Here is a 26358-nt window from a genome sequence, read left to right as displayed (position 1 = left end):
TGTTCATATCAGCCTAGCTAACAGTCAAAATGTTTCTCTCTCCTTCCCCCAACCTGTCTTCTCCCACCCCAGCATCGCCCCATGCCCTCCCAGCCCCCACTGACCCGGGCTGAGGAAGAGGGTGGAGGAGGGCCAATGATGATGGGGCACCAGGGCCAAGGAATGATGATGGGGAAAGGCCAGGGGATGATGGGCCAAGGGATGATGTCTCGCAGACCAGACTTTGGCCCAGGCTCTGTGCCTCAGGAGTCTCCTGACGCCTCCGGAGGTCCTGGATCCTGGATGCAGCAGCGTTCCTCCCTCCAACATGGCCTCCACCACGAGGAGCCCACCACCCCCTCCCCGCCCCGAGCTGTGGCCTCCCTCTCGGTGCGCGTCCTAGGGGACCCTGAGCGCCAGGGCCTGCCCCCATCCATGCCTCCCCGCGCCCAGACCCAGGAGAAGGAAGGCACCGCCCCGGCGGATGACGACCGGCCCGCCCACTCTGTGCTCCACCTCAGCCGCTCCGCCCGGGCAGCAGCTGGCAGTAACCGTGTCCAGGAAGACTGTGACGATGATGATGACAGCAGTGAGGAGGATGAAGATGAGTGGGGACCTGCGGCGAGGAGAGGTGGCGGAAGAGGGTTAGCCCCTCCCCCTCATCTCCAGCAGCCTTCCCCCAGCGTACCAGCGGCCCGAGAGAGATCCAGACGCAAGCTCCAGCCTCCGCAACACATCCCCCCTCAGCAGGTAGTACACCAGCCCCCCATGCAGCTCCGCCAGCCCACCCCGCCCCCCTCTCCACCCCCAGAGCTCTCCTTCCCCCTTCCCGACACCCCCAAACAGAGCCCGCCCGACATGGATGAGGATCCAGAAGGGGCTGGAGTGTCCGTCCGCCCCCCTCCAGGTGGTCTCCAGAGGCAGGACTCTGACTCCAGCTCCCGATCCAGCAGCCCAGAGCCCCGAGCCAAGCGCCGACCCGGACCCCTCTCCTTGCTGGCCCGCAAGATGGCGTCCGAGGGAGCTTACGGGAAGAGAGGCGAGGGTGCGCCGGCGGACAGCCAGACAGGTCCTCGAGGGGAGGCTTCCAGACCAGGAGATGGAGTTGGCAGCAGCCCAGGAGCTGGAGCAGGACCGGGGTTGAGGTGGTCATGTTCCCTGGGGCTGCTATCACCCACACAGGAGGCAGCAGCACAGGGCACACGGGATTCGTCATTGTACCTGAGGTCCCTGCACCAGTGGATATGTTTGGATCAGGAGCCCAGTCCCATCCTCTCCCTCTGCTGTCTGTGACAGCTGTCCCCAGCATAACCCTCACAACCGAGCCCCAGGGTCCATCTGGAGAGACGGCACAGAAGAAGACAGAGAAAGATGCAAAGCAGGCGGAGGAAAAGGAGAGGAAGATGAAGCAGGTGGTGAAGGAGGAGGAGAGTCACCTGCCGCCATGGCAGCGTGGACGTGACTTGACGCTTCCATCTGCATCTTCACAGTTGGGGTCTGGGGGGTCAGAGGAGCCTGTGATGGACCAGGGAGACACCCTGAAAAAGTCACCCTTCGGCAGGGACAAACCCCTCTCCTCCGCTTCCGGCTCAGCCATGACGACCACCACCTCCCCACCTGCCATCGCCCCCAAGAAGCCCCGCATGTTCTCCGACACCTCCTCCGGCTCCATGACCTCCCCTCCCAAACCTGTGCAGCAGGGGTCAGTGGTGGTGACCACCCCAGAGGAACTCCCTGAACCCCATTGCATATCTGTGAGACCCCAGGTAGTCCTTGTCTCAGGGGCACAGCTGCACACAGACGACACCTTGGAGGTCACCGCACTGAACAAGGCGTCCGTGGAGAAGCCTGGATGGAAAGCTGGAGGAGACGATGAGGAGAAGGAGCGTGACAGCCTGGCGCAGAAGGAGCGTGACAGCCTGGCGGAGAAGGAGCGTGCCAGCCTGGCGGAGAAGGAGCGTGCCAGCCTGGCGGAGAAGGAGCGTGCCAGCCTGGCGGAGAAGGAGCGTGCCAGCCTGGCGGAGAAGGAGCGTGCCAGCCTGGCGGAGAAGGAGCGTGCCAGCCTGGCGGAGAAGGAGCGTGCCTGCCAGGCGGAGAAGGAGCGTGCCTGCCAGGCGGAGAAGGAGCGTGCCTGCCAGGCGGAGAAGGAGCGTGCCTGCCAGGCGGAGAAGGAGCGTGCCTGCCAGGCGGAGAAGGAGCGTGCCTGCCAGGCGGAGAAGGAGCGTGCCAGCCAGGCGGAGAAGGAGCGTGCCAGCCAGGCGGAGAAGGAGCGTGCCAGCCAGGCGGAGAAGGAGCGTGCCAGCCAGGCGGAGAAGGAGCGTGCCAGCCAGGCGGAGAAGGAGCGTGCCAGCCAGGCGGAGAAGGAGCGTGCCAGCCAGGCGGAGAAGGAGCGTGCCAGCCAGGCGGAGAAGGAGCGTGCCAGCCAGGCGGAGAAGGAGCGTGCCAGCCTGGTGGAGAAGGAGCGTGCCAGCCTGGTGGAGAAGGAGCGTGCCAGCCTGGCGGAGAAGGAGCGTGCCAGCCAGGAGGGGACTTCTAAACCCGGGGAGACCAGGAGAAGGGGACCTGAAGAGACTGTTGAGGTTGAGCCCATGGGACCTGTTCTACCCCCTTCTTACCCAGGTAAGGGAGAAGATGAGAGGAAGGGGAAGGAAGATGAGAGGATGAGGAGGAAGGAAGATGAGAGGAAGAAGGAAGCAGAGCGAGGCAGGCGTGGGGAGAGGGCGAGGCACAGGAGGTCATCTCCCTCTAGTGGTGACGACTCTTCATCCTCGGACTCTGGATCCTCTTCGTCACATTCCTCTGGCTCCACCTCCTCCCAGGACAAAAAAAAGGTTAGTGATTGGCTAATCTGGATGTCAATCGAATCTTTCTCTCTGCAATGACAAGCTACCATCACAATACAGTGCTCGAGCAGTGTACACATTAGTTCTTGCTTATGCTTCTGTCCGATGATGATCCCGCCATGCTAATACTGATGTGCCAGACTGACCGTGTGTCAGTGTGGGTGCAAGTGAGTTAAACTCACCTTCTCATACTGACTGGTTCAGTGTGGGCTGAGGAGAACTAGTGAAAGGTGCTTCATGACCTGCATATGCCATGCTTATTTCTTAATATTATTTTCCACTAACAATTAACATAACCTCTCTTTCCTCATACAATCGTATGCCTTGCTCCTTAACAAATTCCCATCTTGTCTAACTTTTCTTTATTGAATCACATTGACTTGATCTAAAAGTGGCTTATTTTTGCCTCTAACATAACATGTTGATATTTTGCTATATATTGCCAATTGTCTGTGATTTTCTCACTCTTTTGTTTGTTTATCAGAAGACTGGCACAGGAAAAGGAAGAGGGGATGAAAAGAGAAGACTGTACAAAGGAGGAGAGAAGAAACAATCTGCCAGGTCAGCCATAGTACCATTTTGAGTTGCTCTCACACACACACTCCTTGCTATTCTTTGCACGCACTAACACACACTTCACATAAACAATCCTTGATGAGGTGCTCACATTTTCCCACCTGCACTTTCGCATGCATTATCAATTGTAGATATTTCTGTATATGCACTCGGGCTCTGGTAAGGGGAAGCTTCTGCAAACCTTTCAAAACCAAGTGACATTGTGCTCACGGTGTTGCTGATATAGGCCTACACAGATTCACAAAATAATACTCTCTCACACCTGTCTGTCACTTAATTAATTTTTTCCAACTGAATACAATCCTGAATGCCAGTTTGTAGGTTTCCATGCACAAGAAACATGATTGAGGTGCACACACACTATTACCACCTGCAACAGTCCATATCCTATCATCTATTCCCCCCTATGTCTCGTCTCTGCCGCCATTATTTTTTTCGTCTGCAATGTGAATGTGTCTTTGGATGACTTGAACACATGCTGAACACTTCATTCTGGTCATTGAGCCGTGGAGGATTGGACTCCAGGAGTGGATGGACTTCGCAAGGTAGCAAATTGAGAGTTTAATGATTTATAATAAAAGCAGGAAGCACCATCAGAAAACATGTGTGGAGGTGTGTGTGCACGCAGAAGTATACTGTATGTGTCTTGTCTCATCATCATGACGTTTGAATGTCTATTAATGACCATGAGTGAAGTATATGTTTCATGGGTTTTAATGTGTTTTCTACTACTCCTTGCCTGGAAACCCGACGTTGAATAGCATTGAATTCTATGTCTGACAGAAATGAACGTTTTAATCAGGACTTCTACGTGCCAGAAAGTTGAATACAATTAATTATATTGTACTTTACCAGTTGGTCCTTTTGGCGGCGGGAATGTGAGAATATATGCACAGGATAGAATAATTACATCTTTTTCAAATTGCGTTCAGATTTCTATCACCTGAAGCATGCGCAGAACCATGTAAACACGTCCACGGCAAGTATACCTACGTTTCGTGATAGAAATCCGGTGAAATCTGAACGCACTGCCAGCGCTTTAACACATTTGTGTAGTTATACTTTCCTGTGGATATAGTCTCACATTCCCACTGCCAAAAGGACCAACGACTACATGGACAACCGGTAAAGCACGTTAAAATATAATTTTATTCAACGTTCTGGCTTGAGGTCGTGAAAGGAAACTTTAACTGATTCGAGCGATCATTTCTGACCAATGTAGAATTCGATGCTATTCTACTCCCAACTGTAAAGTTGTTACAATATAGCGTTAGCTTCTCCAGCAGCGTTGTAAACAGTCAAATCGCTTACTCACACGACTAGATATTATAGAAAAGGGCAACGGTCAGTGCTTAGCGATATCCCAACTCTTCACTAAACTCCTACCATTTTACATTTCAACTTCCAATTGGTTAATGTCCAATTATTTATATACAATAACTGGCTGACAGGGGGCGCTGTTTAAGCCACCGCTCCATCTTGCCACTCCCCCACCGTTGTAAAAATATTTTGAAATTGCCAACATTTGTTTTTGCCACGAAATCTATTAGACACCTTCATACATATTTTTTTGTCCTGTTACTGTCCCAACTACAACAACAACAACAACACACATGTAATTTTGCCCTTGAAACACGCCATTATGGCCGACCGGAGTCTTCAAAGCCTCTAATTGACCAATACATAGCATTCGCAATACAGGGTTTATTTACATCATTGGTAAAGTCAGAGTTGGGACATCCAAGGCAGCGGCAAAGATTGTAGCGGTAGTCGTATTTATTGTCAGGCGCCCAATGCGGCAGTCCCACAGCCGGTGTGGCTTTGGCCATTATCTATTATTGACAAGATGGTCGAGTGACCACTCTAACAATGGAAGTGCTTGTCCTCAAAGATGGATGGCAGGCGAGATCAGGTGGGATCATATTGGCCAATAAGGGCAGATACGCGTGTGAACAAGAAGCACAACTCTGATAGTCGGTTTTTGATGTTGTCAAACACTACACTCATTGACCTGTATACACACATTTCCAATTTCGTGGTATTATTTTCGTGGTCTGGTTTTGGGTGGAGTAAACCCTCTCGCTTCTTCCTCTTTGCCTTGGCTGAGAAGAGACGGGTCCTCGCTCTCTCACTCCTCACACTAATTTCCCCTCCCGGCTCGCTATCCAATATGGCCGTCGTGAGTGTATTGCTACTCTGATACCGTCGCAGTGCACAAACCCCGCAGCCGCATAAGGATTTCTCCTCGATTTTAATCCACGCTTTACCGGAGTAATCAATTACGATAGAGCGTTGGCTGTCGGGGGTTCCAGCCCGGCAATATGCTGTCAGAAGGCAACAAAAACGGGTAAGATAGAGAGGGGTTAGGCATTACGTTGCTAGCTGCTAACGTTACCCTTGGTTTCATCGCTAACGCGCTGATAGCTTGTCACTTATGTCATGTCTCAAATCCTCGTTCGACCTGCTCGTCTGGTGCCTTTTATATTCGGATTATGGCTAAACTGTCGTATCATGCGTTGTCATGGTCAGCTATTGACGTGGTCGTTTGATTATTACATACGAAGTGTGTTACATGCGACGTGCACGTGAGTCTCGCTCTCCACGTCCACGGGGGGTGTGGATCGGATGGCCTCGTGTTGGGGGGGAGGGGATGGGAGATACTGGGGTAACTCCGTGATAACTCATGTTTTAAATCTTGATTACCAAATCTATTACACGGATAAAGAAGTAGTATATTTGGTAGTGATTTGATTAAAGGAGTAATGGTGAGAATCATGCAGTAGTAGCAGCGTTTAATTTTTATTAAACATCGAATGACTTCCTCGTTATGACAGTCAAGAGTAACATGTTTTTCTGGTGTGTACTAAAACTCACATACACTCACTGTGAATCCATTGGATGTTTAGAGACCATTTTATATATCTCAATGATAGAGAAGCTGCCCGTCTCACCTTATGAATCAATCAGTGTGTGTATCTCAAATCACACGTATCACTGGTATGAATCTATAGATAATATAATGCATGAATCCAGGGGGTATTCCTGATTTAACTGTCCACTTCACGTGTCGTTTTTTATGCTCCTTTGTCTTGAGATAGCTTTGTCTGATACCATCTATGTATAAATATATGGCTCTGGTGTCAGATTGTTAAGCGAGATGAGTTGTGGTGATGTTAAATGAGCAAGTGTCACCATGGGAGATCATTAATACACAAGACATCTGTTGGCCATCAAGTCGTTTTCGTGTACCCTTATGGTGTGACACTTTTCTTTTTCCCAACTGGCAAGGCTTACTGTTGATGAGACTGTCTCATGCGGGTACCACATGTACAATCAACGCTGAATGTGTAGAGCAAGGATTAATGATAAAAAAGGAAATTGAAAAAATAGGGGCCTCCCTTCGTGAAACAGGGGGGCAGTTCCTTACCCCCAACACACACACACTCTTAATGATCACTTAAGGGACCAGCTGCTCCTGCACTGCTGCCCCACTGGGGTCGAGTTCTAGTAGACATCTGGCCCCTAGCCCCTTACAGGTCTCAGATTGCAGGTGTATGTTTTTTGAGGGGGTAGGAGACACATGCGTAACAATGACTTTGTTTTGGTGTGGGGGAGGTGGAAGGCTTGGGGATGCAATATTGAAGATTTCCAATCAGTTGGCACTCAGCGATGTTATGGCCCTGTAAATAATCGACTCAATGTGTGTTTTGAGGTGTATTTGTGACCCCGGCGCTGGGTGTCAGTTGGCTGCTTGATGGTGTGAGTAAGTTATTTATAGTACACTGTCCCAGATCACTGGCCTTAACCAACCTTTCCCTTCTCTCTCTCGTCCTCCATCTGTCCTCTGTGTGTCTCCGGCTCTCTTCTCCGAGGTAGAGGTAGCCTCTCATCCATCTTCTCTTCTCTGCTTTTTAACGAGGGACACACATTTGAGTTACTTCGTACCTGATTGTCTCTTCAATTTTTATGGCTAATGAGAGTTGGTAGGACAAGAGACCACAGATGTAATCTATGTTTACAATTTATGACATTTTCATTCAGATCTTTGTATGATAATCTTCTCTCTCTGCCCCACACTCTCTCCCTCTCTCTTTCTCCCCCAGGGAGGTAAAGCAGTCTTCCCTGTCAGAGCCATCTGGCCCTATGGAGGTGGAGAGGCCAGACCCAGGCCAGACCCAGCCCACCCCTGTCGGGGACCCACAGAACAGTGAGAGCTGCATGGAGGAGGTAAGGCCGCTGAGAGGGAGGGGTTGGGAACTAGGAGCAGGGGGGGGTCCGTCAGTGGATGTTTCTGGAACTAACCACCCTCATCCTATGGCTTATGTCTGGTACCGTGTGAGTCCCAAATGGCACCCTATTCCGTATATAGTGCACTACTTTTGACCAGGGCCCATAGGGCTCTGGTCAAAGGTAGTGCATTCGAGGTAATAGGGTGCCATTTGGGACCCAGACACAGTTATAGAGAGATACTTCCGTATATGTAAGGTTACCAGTGAACGACCATACTAACGCCCTTGTAACTATGGCTTAGAGTTAAAACACTCATAGGTATGGGACTGAATGATCTCCCCTCTCCTAGTCCTTTGACAGAGTTCGATACAGCCATTCTTTGCAACATACACTCCCACACAGAGGTGCCATACACACACATTATTCTGTACTCATTATTTTCATAGAGCAGTTGCCTAAGCGACTGGACTGCAAGCGGTTCATCCCTAATGGGGTGTGAAATTAGATGTTAACTCCACACAGACTGCATGCATGCTCCACATCACGATGTTGTTTGGTCAGTGTGGGTGTCTGTGTCAGTGTGGGGTTGTGAGAGGGTGAGTTAAGTTAATCTACAGTCACATTCCTACTTATCACACTTAGGACTCACTTTCAGATAAATATACATACATTTTCACTAATCCTATAATGGCCATACACAGTTTTGTATTAATAATTAGAGCCATCAAAGGGAAGCAGAGTTAAATGTATTTGGTTTTCCATTTTGGAATTCGCAAAAACCTTGACTACTTGAGTGCATTGCTGTAAACCAGCAATGCACCTTGGCTAATAGGACCCTCATTTTGATTGATCTACCATGAGATAACTTCAGAGAATTTTCTGATCTTTTACATATTGCAGATTATAAGCTAATGTGATTTGGTATTCAGTTAAATAAACCCTTTTGAAATGGCTCACCCTCACCGTGTGCGTGTGTGTGTGTTTGGGACCATGACCTCAGGGTTTGCATGAATAATAGCCCCTGACAGAGCATCAAGGCTCTCTCCCTCCTCTCTTTACCTCCTTTTTGTCTCTCACTCTACCCCTTCTCTTTCCTTCTGACTCTGCTTTCTTTCTTTCTCTCCCCAACTGACTCTTGTTCTCACTCTTTCTCCCTCTGTTTCTCACTCTACTGATGATCTCGCTCTCTTTCCCCCTCGCGCTCTCTCTGGCCTGACTCTGTCCATCTTTATCTCTGTCATTCCCATGATCTCTTTATCTCTCTTGGTGTGACTGCTGTTTTAAAACCCCATTGATTGCTTTGTTACGAAGGTGCCCATGCCTCTTCCATTGTCCCTAATGGTACCTGCGTACTACTGCTACTACTACTCCAACTTCTGCCCCGCTATGCCCAAGCGCCTCGGCTGTACCTGATCTAGGCCCCAGAGTGACAGCTACTACTACACCACATCTGACCGCACTGAGTTAGCCTCAGAGAGAGAACCAGAGAGCCAGAGCCTGCAAGGCCTCCCCTCTAAGCTTCCAGCCAAGACCAGCGCTGAGCCATACAGACAAGCTGAACCACCAAGGCCTTGCCTAACCTTCAGGTCAGTGCTGAGCCAACCACGGAACCAGAGGCTGAGCCTGCAAGTCCTCCCCGGGACCAACGCCTCAACTCCAGCCCAACCCTAGGCCAACCACGACCTGAGCCGGACCCACCAATGTCCCGAGCTGAGCCAGCCAAAACCGGCAGAAACACAACAAACCACGAAACCACAACCAGCACAAGAACCCTGGGGAGGGAAGCCTACTCACTGGACTGCCTGGTGGAGAGAGGGGGAGGGGGACGTTGTTTCCTGTTGTCACCTTCCCTTTCTTCCGCCATTTTGTGGAGGAGCTACAGCTACTCTCCACACACATACCGAGAGAAAGAAAGTGGACTACGGACTCGTTGCAGACAAGATGAGTCCAGAGGTCCTGCTACTTCCTGCTGTTTATCCCCATGTCTTCCTTCCAGTCTGCCCCCTACTGGTTGAGAGGACTGTAAATAGGCAGATGATTTCTGCCTCATTGACTTGAATGAACCGGGACCACCTACACACTTATAAGGATCAAACCGATAACCGGAAACGACACCAAGTGGACTTTTTCTGACACCTCTCCTAGCTATGTGTCTTCAATGTAGACACTCAAGTGGATTATTGAAATGGACTTAACATGTTTTTGGACTACATATTTTCTCATAAAGACATTAACCTCTGAGTGCAAGAACTTATGGAAGTGTTCTGTTACTGCGGGCCCTTTTGTTGGCTCTTTCCCCTGTTCTGAATACTCCTATTGGCTTGACCTGCCAGGCCAGCAGCCAACATGGGCCTTGATTGGCTGGTCAGCCTTTATCAGACTGCTGGATCCGATTTGAACTTTTCACCTGCATCAAAGATTGGGGCACATTTTTGGGGCAAATCTGGTTACAGTGCACACGCAGAATGCGTCATCAGGTTGTGTGCTTTTCGCCTACATTCTGAATTGACAACTGGGTGTTTGTCCAGATATCTGTAAAAGACTTTCAAAGCTATTTATAGAACATCTTCCCTCACTGAACCTTTTTATAAAACTACTCGAGGCATTATGGACGTGAACTTCAATCCGTGGTCTCATTGGACTATTGGTTATTACACCATCAGACTTTTCAGCTGCAACTTTGCAAGTCTATACGTCACACAAATTCTGTCATGACATCAGGGGATCCAATTTGTTTATATTGGGACCTCAAACGTTTTGACCCCTTCTAACCATATTTGTTCGCTAAACCAACCATTCAGGATTCCCTTGCCTCACAAACTAAAGGCAAAATGACTCTTTATCAAGCAAAGCACCAGTCAGTTGAGAAAAGCCTTCTTCCCCCTCTTGTTCGAGAAAAAAAAAAACATGTCCAAAGCTAAGATCACTTCCTGCCTGCCGGCTAATCACCATTCAGCACACTCAAATCGAGTCCCGCCCTCACTCCTCTGCCTTCTCTGATTGGACCCTTGTTGCCTAGATACAGTACACACTGCCGTGCGGTTGGGCCATAGCCAAGCCAGTGAGGAATCAGGTGTCGATGGTACCAGGAAATGACTTGTCATTTTTCTCTCTATTTGAGATGTATTTTACTTTTTTAAATAACTTAAGTAATGTCAGATAGTTTCTTCTCAGATCTGTTTGGTCATTTCAAGACAGGAGGATTGACTTCATTTTGCTATGTGTAACTCAATATAAACCTTTTTTTAAACTGTCATGATTACTGCAGTTTCAAGTTGATAAAATATCCTAATTTGATATGTAGCCTATCCTAAGTGTCTGCATGCATTTCCTGGCAGAACACCATTCTTTGTTTGAATCATCCACTGAATTGGATCTACAGTATCAGCCTAGACCTGCTCAGGGGTCTCTGGTCTGACAGACGAGGTCTCCAGCGCCCACCCCTCCACCTCTGTGACATTGAACACTCCGTCACAACCCAAACACTGACTCACAACATTGTATGTAGATGTTTAGGCATCAACACAGACCCTTGTACATTTTAAGGGCAACAAAATGTAAGGTACATAATGAAAGGGAAAGGGGGACATCTCGACAGTTGTACAACTGAAATGTCTTCCGCATTTAACCCAACCCCTCTGAATCGGAGACTATATATACTTAACCAAAAATATAAACGCAAAATATGAAGTGTTCGTCCCATGTTTCATGAGCTGAAATAAAAGATTCCAGAAATATTCCATACGCACAAAAACCTTTTTCTATGTTGTGCATAAATTTGTAAAATGCTGACTAACGGATGTTAATCATTTGTCAATATCATCCACCCACCTGACACGTGTGGTATATCAAGAAGCTGACTTAAACACCATGATCATTACACAGATGCACATTTTGCTGGGGACAATTAAAGGCCGCTCTAAAAGGTGCAGTTTTGTCACAACCCGATGCCACAGATGTCTCAAGTATGTCCAACTGGCCTCACAACCGTAGACCACATGTAACCACGCTTGGGGGGGTGTTGAGGAGTATTTCTGTCTGTAGTAAAGCCCTTTTGAGGAAAAACTCTTATTGGCCGGGCATGGATACCCAGTGGGTGCACCTGGCTCCCAAATGGGAGGGCCTATGCCTTCCCAGACCCACCCATGACTGCGCCCCTTCCTAGTCATGTGAAATCCATAGTTTAGGGCCTAATTTATTTATTTCAATTGACGGATTTCCTTATATGAACTGTAAATAATAAAACATCTTAGATACTGTTGCATTTTATTTTAGTTCAGTATATGATTTATTAAAGAGATAGAGTTACAGTATAGTCAGTCTTTCTGCTTACCACACACAAGAGCCAGACATCATTAACAAGGGTATCCTCCTGGTCTGAACATTATCATCCCCGACCCAGATTCCATAAAGATGCATTAATACAGTTAATGTCAGTCTGTCTTATACTCAACCAGGTCTCTACAGTCTAGCAGAGGAAAGCTTGCCGATGCCTTAAATTAGACCCTTTTATATAGCATATTCTATGCACTTGGTTTGTCCTCAGTTGGTACTACACCCACACCACAGCAACACTGCAGTAGGAGGATTTTCTGTGAATTACCACTGTGCCTACACCAACACACACCAGTAGGCGTGTACTTTAGATGTCTAGTAATTAAGTTGCAGTGCTACACTTACACACGGTAGGAACATATTAATTCGTCTTAATCTTCCAGTGTCTTTGAACAAAGGTGGAGGCGAACGTGTCTGGAGTTTCCCTCTGTATCGACCAAGCCCCCCCCCATCTTCTCCTTATGTGGTTTAATAGGAGCCTGTCAGACAGTTCTCCCTCTATCCCCCACCTCTCTCTCTCTCTGTGTTTAGTATGTTGTCTCAGTATCTGGGTCTCATCTCACCCCACGCCCCTGGGGTATCTGTTACATCCTCTCTCTCTTTCCAGAGCACCACTCCTAAAGCGTTCGCTGCACGCAAGATCTCCTTGACCAGTGAGTATTACCAGTTTGGCTTACTGTTGCCTGTCCTGTACTGGATCCCCTCTAATCTAGACCGTAGAAAATAATCACATCAGTCTAGATATATTCCAGGCTGCGGGTCCCGACAGATCATTGCGACGCGTCATAATTTTTCATGCTACGGGCATGAAACTACTTTTGGACAAACATTTCTTGGAAACGGACGTCTTTCTGCTTCGTGTGCGTTTAAACTAGATCGACCTAAAAGCACATATTTGTTGCATTATTCACACACACACACACACACACACACACACACACACACACACACACAAGTTCAGTAGCCTACCGCTCCTTCTAGTTGTGCGTGCGGGATCTAGTGCGCCTCATTGAAATAGAGTAAGCTGCCTTGTGACTATGCATGGGCGGAGAATCATGTGGCAGTTATCGTTCCAAGGAAATGAACTTCATTATGATTAGACTAGTTTACTACAGTGTCTGTAAATAAATATTGCAAATCAAATTGGATTTGTCACATGCGCCGGATACAACAGATGTAGTAGACCTTAGTGAAATGCTTACTTACACGCCCTTAACCAACAGTGCAGATATAAGAAAAATAAGTGTTAAGTGAAAAATGCAAAGAGTCTGGGTAACCATTTGAATAGCTGTTCAGGAGTCTTTATGGCTTAGGGGTAGAAGCTGTTAAGAAGCCTTTTGGACCTAGACTTGGCACTCCGGTACCATTTGTCATGTGGTAGCAGAGAGAACAGTGTATGACTAGGGTGGCTGGAGTCTTTGACAATTTTTAAGGCCTTCCTCTGACACTGCCTGGTATAGAGGTCATGGATGGAAGAAAGCTTGTCCCCAATGTTGCACTGGGCCGTACGCCCTACCCTCTAGAGCCTTGTGGTCGTAGGCTGAGCAGTTACCATACCAGGCAGTGATGCAACCCGTCGGAATGCTCTCGATGGTGTATCTGTAGAACTTTTTGAGGATCTGAGGACCCATGCCAAATCTTTTCAGTCTCCTGAGGGGGAATAGCCTTTGTTGTGCCCTCTTCACGACTGTCTTGGTGTGTTTGGACCATGATAGTTTGTTGATGTGGACACCAAGGAACTTGAAGCACTCAACCTGCTCCACTACAGCTTGTTGATGAGACTGGGAGTGTGCTCGGTCCTCCTTTTCCTGTAGTCCACAATCATCTCCTTTGTCTTGATCACGTTGAGGGAGAGGTTGTTGTCCTGGCACCACATGGCCAGGTCTCTGCGCTCGTCCCTACAGGCAAACTTGATGGTGTTGGAGTCGTGCCTGGCCATGCAGGCATGAGTGAACAGGAAGTACAGGAGGGGACTGAGCACGCACCCCTGAGAGTTCCCCATGTTGAGGATCAGTGTAGCGAATGTGTCGTTACCTACCCTTACCATCTGGTGGCGGCCCGTCAGGAAGTCCAGGATCCAGTTGCAGAGGGAGATGTTTAATACCAGGGTCCTTAGAATGAGGTAGTAAGTAACAAGAAAATTTCTCAGGACATAGACACATCAGATATTATCAGAAAGCTTAAATTCTTGCTAATCTAACTGCACTGTCCAAATTACAGTAGGCATTACAATGAAATAATACCATGCTATTGTTTGAGGAGCATGCACAGTTAATGCAACCGCTGTGTCAGATTTCATAAACGCTTTACTGAAAAAGCACACCGTGCTACAATCTGAGTACAGACAAAACAACCCAAACAGATATCTGCCGTGTTGTCAACAGAAGTCAGAAATAGCATTATAAATATTCACTTACCTTTGATGATCTTCATCAGAATGCACTCCCAGGAATCCCAGTTCCACAATTAATGTTTGTTTTGTTCGATAATGTCCATCATTTATGTCCAAATACCTCCCCTTTGTTTGCGCGTTTAGCCCAGTAATCCAAACTCACGACGCATGATCACTAGGAGCAGACGAAAATTCAAAAAGTTCCGTTACAGTCCGTAGAAACATGTCAAATGATGTATAGAATCAATCTTTAGGATATACCTCAGACTATCATACTTATTATGTCTGTAATTCAGTATTCCCTTTAACTTTTATTCTTCCTTATTATCCCCCTCATGTTGTGCAGACAATATCCTTACGAACATGCTAAATTACAGTACAACGGTACCAGTACTCCTTTTGTATTTTTATTGTTACTATTTCAAAGTATTTTTTTTTCAAAGCTAATTTGTCTGACATTTTAAATTCTGCTTTGTTGAAAGGGCTCGTAAATAAGCGTTTCACTGTAAAACTCTACACCTGTTGTATTCGAACGCAGGTGAAAAATATATACTTACCATGTTGTTCATCCTCTCAGCAGGCAGTAAGACGTCTCCAGAGGGAGCAGCAGCAGCAGGGGGGGAGGCAGAGTCCGGGACCGCTGCTGGGAGGAAGAGGAGGTGGGGATCCAGCACGGCCGTCAACACCAAGAAACCATCCATCAGCATCACCACAGACTCACTCAAGGTACTGTACATGGCAGCACACACACATACAGACAGGCACACAATCGGAAGAAGAAAATAACCCCCTAAAAATCCCTGTTTCAATTCAGACACAACATGGGTTCAAAGTTGTTATATTCAGACTCATTGTCCTCCTTTCTCCCCTTCTCCTACCAGTCTCTGATCCCAGACATCAAGCCCAGTCAGGATGCTGTGGTGGATCTCCACCCCGATGACATCCAGTTGTCTGGGGACGAGGACACCACCAGGGAGGACCAAGGCCTGGACAAGGGCCTCAAGATCAGACGCACTGTCACACAGGTGGGGAAAGGGGCCTGGGGAGTGGATCAGACCAACTTTAATAGGCTACTGTATAATTCAAAATATTGAACCTTTATTTAACTGGGCAAGTCCGTTAATAACCTCTTGATACTACCTATTAAAGTCCGGCAGCGTAATCATCAACTGACACGAATTAGCATAACGCAACGGACATAAATAATACTAGAAAATATTCCTATTCATGAAATCACAAGTGAAATATATTGAAACACAGCTTAGCCTTTTGTTAATCACCCTGTCATCTCAGATTTAGAAAATATGCTTTACAGCCAAAGCAAGACAAGCATTTGTGTAAGTTTATCTATAGCCTAGCATAGCATTATGACTAGCTAGCAGCAGGCAACCTGGTCACGAAAATCAGAAAAGCAATCAAATTAAATCGTTTACCTTTGATGAGCTTCGGATGTTTTCACTCACGAGACTCCCAGTTAGATAGCAAATGTTCCTTTTGTCAAAAAATATATGATTTTTGTAGGTGAAATAGCTCTGTTTGTTCTTCACGTTTGGCTGAGAAATTGACCGGAAATTGCGGTCACTACAACGGCTGAAAAATATTCTAAATTAGCTCCATAATATCAACAGAAACATGGCAAACGTTGTTTATAATCAATCCTCAAGGTGTTTTTCAAATATCTATTCGATAATATATCAACCGGGACTGGTGGCTTCTTAGTAGTATAGAGAGAAAGAATGGCCGCATTTGTCCTTTACGCACAAAACACTCTGAGAGACTTCAGCTGACCACTGACGCAATGTTGATGTTCAGGCTCATTTCTCCAAAATAAAAGCCTGAAACTATGTATTGTGACACTAGACACATTAGGGAATAGAAAAAGGAATCTGGTTGATATCTCATTCACTGCTCAATAGGGACGAATAGTAACGCAGAGCTTTCTAAATAAGAGTCCCTTCCTGATTGTTTTTTTCTCAGGCTTTCGCCTGCAATATCAGTTATGTTATACTCACAGACAATATTTGTACAGTTTTGGAAACGTTAGTGTTTTCTGTCCTAAGCTGTCAATTACATGCATATTCTAGCATCTAGTCCCGACAAAATAGCCGTTTACTTTGGGGACGTTATTTTTCCAAAAATGAAAATGGTACCCCCTAGATTCAAGAGGTTAAGAACAAATTCTTATTTACAATGACGGCCTACCGGGGAACAGTTGGTTAACGGCCTTGTTCAGGGGCAAAACGACAGATTTTTACCGTGTCAGCTCAGGGATTCGGTTACTGGCCCAACGCTCTAACCACTAGGCTAGCTGCCACATAGGTGTATATCATATGTGTGTACCACAGATATGTATACAACATGACTTTGTGGGCCATTCAATGTAATTGCACCACCATAAATTGATCATATCTGGAGTGATATTGGTACCGTAATTTCCGGACTAGGTAAGCCGCTACTTTATTCTCACACTTTGAACCTCGCGGTTTATACAATGACGCGGCTAATTTATGGATTTTTCCCGCTTTCACAAGATTCATGCCGCCAAAAAACTGAGCACCGTCACGTAATGTGACGTAAACCGAGCGCCCTCAAACTTTCCATCATTCTGATTGCGGTAGTAATTTTGTCACCCTCATCATGGCAAAGACACGGAGAAATGCATATGATGCCGCTTTCAAGTTGAAGGCGATAAATCTGGCTGTTGGAAAAGGAAATAGAGCTGCTGCATGGGAGCTTGGCCTTAATGAGTCGATGATAAGACGTTGGAAACAGCAGCGTGAGGAACTGACTCCGTGCAGAAAGACAACAAAAGCTTTCAGAGGGAAGAAAAGCAGATGGCCCAAAGTATTTGCAGCCACTCGACATCAGTGTAAATTGTGCATTTAAGGTGGCGCTCCTTGTTCAGTGGGAGGCTTGGATGACAAGTGGGGAGAAATCCTTCACTAAAACGGGACGCAGGCGAAGAGCATCTTATGGTCAAGTCTGCCAGTGGGTCCTGACAGCGTGGAGCATTGTCAAAAAATCCACTATCATCAACGGGGTTCGAAAGGCTGGACTGCTGCGGGTTGAAGGAGCAGCATGAGCTCAGCGGGGTATTTGCCTCCGGATGAAAGTGACGAGAGCGACAATGAAAACGATCCAACATCGGATGAAGCAATTCTGAGGCTATTCAACTCCGACACCGAAGGAGATGACTTCAGTGGTTTCAGTGCACAGGAGGAGGAAGATAGTGACCAATGACATTCTTGGTAGGCTACTGTTTTAATTTTTGTTACAAGCCGTGTTTTGTTAAAGCCAATTTATTTTTGTTACAAGCAGTGTTTCGTTTAAAGGCTGTGGAAAGTTCATTTGTTTCAATGTACCGGTAGGCCTCTGCGGCTTATAGACATGTGCGGCTTATTTATGTACAAAATACATATTTTTTAATAATTCAGTGGGTGCGGTTTATATTCAGGTGCGCTTAATAGTCCAGCAATTACGGTATATATAGTACATTTAAAACTAGGTTTCTTTCTTATTTATTTGCACCAAAGTGCGTTTAAGTTTTTTAAAAAGTTTGTTCAATCAGTTAAACAAAGCATATTAATTATAATTGTACATGATATACTCAGGATACAAGAAAAACGTTTGATTGTGTGTGAGAATTAGGCTAGATGGAGGGGATTACTGGGTAGTTTGGTGCATCAGTCTGACCCCCAGTCTTCACTTGAAGTTATTGAGGGATGGTGAGGTTTTGGAAAATGAAGATAAGAATTGGTACCTCTGTATCTGATAGAGAATTGACTATGTCAGGTGTGGCAGTGGGGAGGGTGACGGTTATCACAGTGTCTTTGTTATGTAGATGGTTTCAGAATGAACCTGGAAGATTCCATTGAAGGGTTTAGGTAAACTGTGAGGTATGAGCATTTGTAGATTAAAGTACATAATTGGAGTACATTAATATCGTAAATAGACAAGATGTTGAGTTTCTTAAACAAAGGCTCAGATGGAGCCAGGTAATTAGAGGTGGCTAGTCTTGCAAATGTGTTTTGTATGATGAGTAATTTGTGTAGGTAGGAGGTATATGTATGGGCCCAGACAATATTACAGTAAATTAGACATGTTTAAATTAAACTATAGTATAGAGTTAGGATGCAAGCCTGATGAACCAAACCGCTAATCTTTCTGATGATACCGAAATATATCATCACTTTGCCACAGACTAGAGGTCGACCAATTATGATTTTTCAACGCCGATACCGATTATTGGATGACCAAATATTTAAATAAAATAAAATTGTATTTATTCATTTGTAATATGACAATCACAACAATACTGAATTAACACTTATTTTAACTTGTATATAATACATCAGTAAAAATCAATTTAGCCTCAAATAAATAATGAAACGTTTTCAATTTGGTTTAAATAATGCAAAAACAAAGTGTTGGAGAAGAAGGTAAAAGTGAAATATGTGCCATGTAAAAAAGCTAACTGTTAAGTTCCTTTCTCAGAACATGAGAACATATGAAAGCTGGTGGTTCCTTTTAACATGAGACTTCAATATTCCAAGGTAAGAGGTTTTAGGTTGTAGTTAATATAGTATATATAGGACTATTTCTCTCTACCATTTGTATTTCATATACCTTTGACTATTGGATGTTCTTATAGCCACTTTAGTATTGCCAGTGTAACAGTATAGCTTCCGCCCCTCTCCTCGCCCCTACCTGGGCTCGAACCAGGAACACATCGACAACAGCCACCCTCGATGCATCGTTACCCATCACTCCACAAAATCCACGGCCCTTGCAAGGGGAACAACCACTCCAAGTCTCAGAGCGAGTGACGTTTGAAACACTATTAGAGCGCACCCCGCTAACTAGCTAGCCATTTCACATCGGTTACACCAGCCTAATCTTGGGAGTTGATAGGCTTGAAGTCATAAACAGCTCAATGCTTGAAGCACAGTGAAGAGCCGCTGGCAAAACACACGAAAGTGCTGTTTGAATGAATGTTTATGAGCCTGCTGTTGCCTACCACCACTCAGTCAGACTGCGCTATGCAATATCAAATCATAGACTTAATTATAACATAACACACACAAATACGAGCTTTTGGTCATTAATATGGTCGAATTTGGAAACTATAATTTTGAAAACAAAACGTTTATTATTTCAGTGAAATACGGAACCATGCTGTATTTTATCTAACGGGTGGCAACCGTAAGTCTAAATATTGCTGTGACATTGTTCAACCTTCAATGTTATGTCATAATTTCATAAAATGGAAATTCTGGAAAATTAGTTGCATATACCCTGACGCTGCATGCAATGAACACAAGAGAAGTGACACAATTTCACCTGGTTAATATTGCCTGCTAACCTGGATTTCTTTTAGCTAAATTTGCAGGTTTAAAAATATATACTTCTGTGTATTGATTTTAAGAAAGGCGTTGGTGTTTATGGGTAGGTACAGTCGTGCAACGATTGTGCTTTTTTCGCAAATGCGCTTTTGTTAAATCATCCCCCGTTTGGCGAAGTTGGCTGTCTTTGTTAGGAAGGAATAGTCTTCACACAGTTAGCAACGAGCCAGCCGGCCCAAACTGCTGCATATACCCTGACTCTGTTGCAAGAGAAGTGACACAATTTACCTAGTTAAAAGAAATCCATGTTAGCAGGCAATATTAACTAAATATGCAGGTTTAAAAATATATACTTGTGTATTGATTTTAAGAAAGGCATTGATGTGTATGGTTAGGTACACATTGGAGCAACGACGGTCCTTTTTCGTGAATGCGCACCGCATCGATTATATGCAACGCAGGACACGCTAGATGAACTAGTAATATCATCAACCATGTGTAGTTATAACTAGTGATTATGATTGATTGTTTTTTATAAGATAAGTTTAATGCCAGCTAGCAACTTACCTTGGCTTCTTACTGCATTTGCGTAACAGGCAGGCTCCTCGTGGAGTGCAATGAGAGGCACGTGGTTAGAGCATTGGACTACTTAACTGTAAGGTTGCGAGATTGAATCCCCGAGCTGACAAGGTAAAAATCTGTCATTCTGCCCCTGAACAGTTAACCCACCGGTTCCTAGGCCGTCATTGAAAATAAGAATGTGTTCTTAACTGACTTGCCTAGTTAAATAAAGATGTAAAAACAAATCTATGAAAACTTGAAATCGTCCCTAATTAATCGGTCATTCCGATTAATCAGTCGACCTCTACTGCAGACAAATTGAATGATCTTTTCAAGGTAACTTTCATCAATTAGACTCTGAGGAATCTAGTGGATGTGACTTGTTCCATTTCATTCCCACCAATTGAGATTCTGGAGAATACAGTAGTTAAATTATGTTTTTAAATGTTTTTTACATTTTTAAAAATCTATCTGAAACATTCAGAAAATGTAGCCATATCTGAGTTGGCTTCATTAATTAGTGAATCAAAATGACTGTGTGATAAAATCTAATTGGTATCATCAGCAAAGAGAATGGTAGAAAGCAGCAAGGTCATTGATATACATTAGGAACAACAAAGGCCTAGTTATCATATCTTGGCCCTGGTAGATGCACAGCTGTTTGCATAAACAAATTGGTCTCTATCATAAACAGAACTATATAACCAATGATATGTATTATCATGAAAACTGTAGTAATGCAATTTAGAAAGTAATATTTCCTGATCAACCGTGTCAACGCTTTGGATAAATCTAAAAAGATGCCAAAGCATATATTCATTAAGGGCTGTATAGATCTTATCCACAAGTTGCAAACGAGCCATATCTTTGGAGTAGTTTTTACGAAAACCATATTGCTCATACAGAAGTGTTACTTAAATGTTTCAACATTTTCTTATATACCAATTCTGAGGATTTTAGAAAAACATAGTAGTACAGATATTGGGGGATAATTTGCAAAATATCTTGGATCCCCAGATTATATAGAGGGGGCTAACTTTAGAAAATGGTCTATCTTTAGGAATAATACCAGTTTGCATAGATATACATTAGAGGCTGCTGCTGATATATTTAAGTGACCAATTACCTCCATTACATCAGGAGGATCAAACTGAAGCAGAGAAGGGAAATGTTCCTTAATGCAATCCACAGGATTTACATCAGTGGTTTTCCAATTTGGCCTTTTCTTTTGTTCTTCAATTAGTCGTGGCAGCTGTTCCTTTCTTTTGAGGCGTACCTTTTCAGAGAAGTCTTCATTTATGGAGATGTTGGTTTCCTTCAGGCACTTGGCTCTCCTGAGAATCTCCCTCCTTGTCTTTGAACCTGAGCATTTTCGCCACTAGAGATCTAGGCCGTCCACCAGGGAAGAAAGTGCCATTCCTAATCGCCCTCTCCATCTCCACGAGTTTAGGGTCCAGTTTGAGTTGATCTGTCAGGGGTTTCTTGCCCTTAACTTCGGTGTCATGCCAAGTTTCAGTCTTAACATCCTCAATTCCATCATTTTTTAAATGGATTTATTTTGTATGTTTTTGCGCCTCTATCGGTTTTCGAGGTAGTCTCCTTTTGGAAGAATGCTTGTCAAGTGTTTGGAAAATTGCTAAATGGTGACATTCACGCCCTTTAGCTCCTCCACCTCTGATTGTGTAAACTCAACTGTTTAAATTCCATGACATCCTTAAACAAATCATCAACCCCTTTGTTGGTAGAATCCATAAAGAGTTGCAGGACAGACTTTTTTGGGGGGATCTTTATCCAACTCTTTGTTGATCGAGTTCATGGAGTGTAGCGTTTGATACATATTCCTCTTCCACATTGAGCTTTGGGGTGTTTATTTCTGTCTAGCATAAGCCAGTGCTGTTGATACAAGGTATATGCTGGGCAGTAAGCCTAAACACTGGTTGAAGATGCTTGGGAATGACAGTGGTAGGAGTATTGGCTTACCCACGGAACGAGCACCGGGAACAAGCATTGTGTAAGGACGGAGACAGAGTTTTATTTTTATCGACAAGCCAACATTTATTCTTACACACTTGTGCTGTATAGTGATTAAGTTGTCACTTCTCCATTCATAGGTGGTCCCAAGTGAAAACCAGGAGAATGGCCAGGGAGAACAAGATGAAGAGGAGGAGGAGGAGGAGGAGAAGAAACCGGAGCATGACAGAGAGGGGACACAGAAAGAGAAGAGGAAGGACAGCTACTCAGAAGACACCATGGAGTCTCAGTCCTCCGCTACGCACGACACCGATGCTAAGAAAGGTAATGCACAACATTTACATTACATTTAAGTCATTTAGCAGACGCTCTTATCCAGAGCGACTTACAAATTGGTGCATTCACCTTATGACATCCAGTGGAACAGCCACTTTACAATAGTGCTGTTGTGGGTCCACAACAGTCCTGAAGTGTAACGCTGTCTCCCAAGTCTCTCCTTTTTTCTAGCCACTTTATCTTCCTGCCCTGTTCCGCTTGTTTGTCCCTTTCTCTTCAAATCAATCTCTCTCCCTCAGTCACTCCCAGTGATACGCTGGTGCGTCGCTCCATCAGCCAGCAGAAGTCAGGTGTGTCTGTCACCATCGACGACCCGGTTCGCACCGCCAAACAGCCCTCTCCGCCCAGAGGCAAAGTCTCCAACATCGTCCACGTCTGTAACCTGGTGAGTTCAGAGCATTGTCTTTAACACACTCATTTGAGTGTATAGCATATATAAAAGTAGATCTTGGGATAAGGTTGCTCCTAGTCACTGATCAGTTTAACATTTTCTTCCCTAATGGGTAAGGTTAGGATATATGGTTCCTAGATCTGTGCAAAAGGGCAACTTCTAACTTGAATCAACATCATGAACTGAGTGACCTGTGGCCCTGACTGACCTATGACCTCTCTCCTGTCCATTAGGTGCGACCTTTCACCCTGGGGCAGCTGAAGGAGCTGCTGAACAGGACAGGCTCAGTGGTAGAGGATGGCTTCTGGATCGACAAGATCAAGTCTCATTGCTACGTCACTGTGAGTAACTGTTATTGTCTCGTTCTCTCTCATACCAGTTTGTCACTCACTATCATTGTCAAGTCGGTCAGATAATTAATTCCCAAATTACTTAATTGGGACTAGAGAAACTGATGGCGTTGAAAGTCCACGCACATCACACTGTTGTTTTTCAAAGAACTGGTCATTGTTCTTTGACCTCTCTCTCGCTCTCTCTCTCTCTTTCCTCCCAGTACTCCAGCACAGAGGAGGCTGTGGCCACACGAGCTGCGCTCCACGGGGTGAAGTGGCCCCAAAGCAACCCTAAGGTCCTCAGTGTGGACTTCTGTGAGCAGAACGAGGTAATTCTGTCCAACCCTTTCACACCCAACAGGGAACAACTGGACTAGTACTAGTAAACACTCGGAACATAGGAATATTAGCTCTGATGGACTAATGGGTATCTACATAAAATAACTTGGGGGAAAATAGCTGGCGCTTGGTGTGTAGATCTATGTTCAATCTATGGTGTGTAGATCTATTGTGTAAATTATGATTTAACAAAGCCCTTCCTCTCTTATCCAGCCAAGGAACAAGTTTTTACATTTTAAAGTGATAAAACACTGCCTGTCTAAAAATCATTCACCCTCTTTTCCTCTCATTCATCCTTTATTCCCCTCGTTCTCTCCCTTCTCTAGCTGGACTTTCACAGAGGCCTACTGGCCGTGGATCCCAGAGAGGAGCACCGCCCCCAGCCTGGTGTGGGTCCTGGAGGTCCCAAAGTCAGACCGGGCGTGCTGCCCCCTCTGATGGACGGGCGCGGGGACCGCGGCGTGGTCGGCGGTGTGCGGGACCAGTGGGCGGAGAGAGAGAGGGAGATGGAACGCCGGGAGAGGACCAGGGCGGAACGTGAGTGGGACCGGGACAAGGTTCGAGACTTCGGAGGCAAACCAGGAGAGGAGAGGGAGAGGGGGAGGAGATCTCGCTCCCTGGATAGAGAGAGAAGGCGGAAGGAGAGGGACGGCAGGGAGAAAAAGACCGACAAAAAGGGTGAGAGGAGTTGGGAGTCTCTTGTCCTCCCTATGCATGTTTTAATATCTAAGCTGTTTGTAACCTATAGCTATTACGATGTTAACTCATTATCTTTCTGTCTCCCTCTCCACCATTTTCATCCATTCCAACAGATGAGCCTCCTGCCAAATTACTAGACGACCTCTTCAATAAGACCAAAGCAGCTCCCTGTATATACTGGCTCCCTCTCACTGAAGAACAGGTAAGACACACACACACATCATCATGCAACAACTTGATGGGAGTGTTTTATTGTCATTAATGACTTTTGTTCGCATCCCTAGGCAAACCAGAGGGGAAAAGAACGGGAAGAGCGACAGAAAGAACGAGAGAGGAGGCGGAAAGAACAGCAGGAGGAGGAGGACAAGAAGCGAGAGGAGGAGAGAAAGGAGAGAATTAAAAGCAGAGAGAAGGAGGGAGGAGCTGCGGTAAGCACTGGAAGTGTGAGTGTCCGGGGATCTGAGGGAGAGAGGGAGCGTGGGAGGGAGAGAGAGGGGGAGAAGAGGAGGGACAGTGGTGGATTCAGACCCAGAGGTCCTGATACTAAACCCTCTGCTGGGTTCCGACGCTCCCGTAGCCGTAGCAACCCCCGTGACAAACGGCGTTGAGTGTTCAGTTTGACGGAGTGAGAGAGATGGGGAGGAGGAAAAAAGGATGGATGCAGTCCCTCATTCAACATACAATTGGAACACAGCAGAAAGAGATTTCTAGTCCCCCTCCTTTACATTAAAACCACTTCCATAGTCTTCAGGTTAACAGGCTGTTCCTCTTCTGGCTATCCCGTCCTTTGGGCCAGGGAGACTCCTATTTATAAAACCCCAAATCCTCACTCAGTAATGCTGTCTGTCTCTCACATGACCATAAAAATCTACATGTATGGACTTTGGTCACATGTTGATAGTTTAGTGAACCGAAAAATGTCTGCCTCAAATGGCACCCTATTTCCTATATGATGGCCCCCGTCAAAAATAGTGTACTATATAGGGAATAGATATGGTGACATTTTCGCTCTCCCTCTTCCTCCTATCGCTGTCTCATCTGTCTCAAGCTTCTCATACGAAGCAGTCCAGAGGCCTATTCTGAGCTCTGGAAATTCTCATGCATTTTAACCAGAAATGGAAATAAAGGGTGGAGGTTTGCCTCGAGGCCGAGTCTTGTTCCACCAATCTCTGCGGGCACACAGTAATAAGACTCTTCCCTGTAATAATCCATTTAAAAATAGCAGCCCAGTTTACCAACCCCCAAATGTGTTCTAGAATCAATTTTAGTATTTCAAAATCCAGTGAAGTTATTTTTTCTACAACCGGTACCAAGGCCCTTTGTAGGGTCATGTGAAGGTTATTTTTTCTGCTTTGACGTTTTATTATGATGAATCATGTAAATCTCAGCCTTGGATGGTTTTTGTGTGTTCTAGTGTGTGTGTGGTGGTGCTCTGCTCTCCCTCTCTCCACACACTAAGGTTAAAGTTGGTTAATGTGTCATTACACTGAAAGCAGCATATGTTTAAGAAAATTAGGAAACTAGGAAACTATCTTTTTGCCTTGTCAGAGCGGTAGGGACATTTTTGTGTTGGGTGGGGGACTGATTTCATTTGCGCACACTTGGCATGTATATGGTTCTTTTTAGGTTGTTTGGGTAGGGGGGGTCCAAACGCACTGAGAGAATCCGTGTGGCACGATATGAAACTGTCCCAACATGTGAAACTATCCCTTTCTTGCTCTCTTCCTTATTCACTCAGTGTACCCTCGACCCTCCCAGTTCTTTTTGTAAATGAATCAGACATTGGATGAGTTTAACTTAGATTATTACTGTTTTAATATTGTTTTTAATTTGTTTGAAACTGAATCTTATTTGGCTCTTTTTTTTCTCCTGTAAGTGCTGAATGTACAAAGAATTCAAAATAAATGTAAAAGTTTAAATGTTGTCAGCGCATTCTTTAATATAGTATCTCAAGTCACATTTTGTAATGTTGTTCATGTTCAACAATTGCTTATTCGGGAGATTAGTCAATTATATGAATACACTACATGGC

The 26358-nt window shown here is 45.3% G+C and overlaps 1 protein-coding gene and 1 non-coding gene across 4 annotated transcripts; both read left to right on the top strand.

Moving 5' to 3' along the window:
- Positions 1-817: 817 nt before the first annotated feature.
- On the top strand, positions 818-26245 carry LOC118392087 (apoptotic chromatin condensation inducer in the nucleus-like). Of its 3 annotated transcripts, none has more exons than XM_052459798.1 (13): positions 818-2810; positions 3310-3383; positions 7502-7625; positions 12571-12616; positions 14933-15081; positions 15237-15380; positions 22370-22553; positions 22805-22950; positions 23190-23297; positions 23510-23617; positions 23954-24305; positions 24440-24528; positions 24611-26245. In XM_052459798.1, exons 1-13 carry the CDS (start codon positions 1131-1133, stop codon positions 24932-24934), a joined length of 3528 nt encoding a protein of 1175 aa, XP_052315758.1. In that variant the 5' UTR covers positions 818-1130; the 3' UTR covers positions 24935-26245. The 3 variants fall into 3 exon arrangements, with proteins under 3 accessions (XP_052315758.1, XP_052315757.1, XP_052315756.1); XM_052459797.1 differs by having other exon boundaries at positions 3307-3383; positions 14936-15081; XM_052459796.1 differs by having other exon boundaries at positions 3307-3383.
- On the top strand, positions 2923-3024 carry LOC118392793 (small nucleolar RNA U6-53/MBII-28). Its single transcript, XR_004827438.1, has one exon. It is a non-coding gene; the product is annotated as a small nucleolar RNA U6-53/MBII-28 (small nucleolar RNA).
- Positions 26246-26358: the final 113 nt, after the last annotated feature.

This window comes from Oncorhynchus keta, chromosome 13 (genome assembly GCF_023373465.1).
Source record: "Oncorhynchus keta strain PuntledgeMale-10-30-2019 chromosome 13, Oket_V2, whole genome shotgun sequence".
Taxonomy (NCBI): Eukaryota; Metazoa; Chordata; class Actinopteri; order Salmoniformes; family Salmonidae; genus Oncorhynchus; species Oncorhynchus keta.
Note: the sequence above shows the minus strand (reverse complement) of the source record. Positions and strands in the feature narration are given on the sequence as shown.

Bases quoted from the DNA above. Each gene is read 5' to 3' on its own strand.
- LOC118392087 (XM_052459796.1), top strand. From the start codon at position 1,131: ATGTTCCCTGGGGCTGCTATCACCCACACAGGAGGCAGCAGCACAGGG. The intron at 22,951-23,189 runs GTGAGTTCAGAG...CCTGTCCATTAG, and splicing joins TCGTCCACGTCTGTAACCTG to GTGCGACCTTTCACCCTGGG. The intron at 23,618-23,953 runs GTAATTCTGTCC...TCCCTTCTCTAG, and splicing joins ACTTCTGTGAGCAGAACGAG to CTGGACTTTCACAGAGGCCT.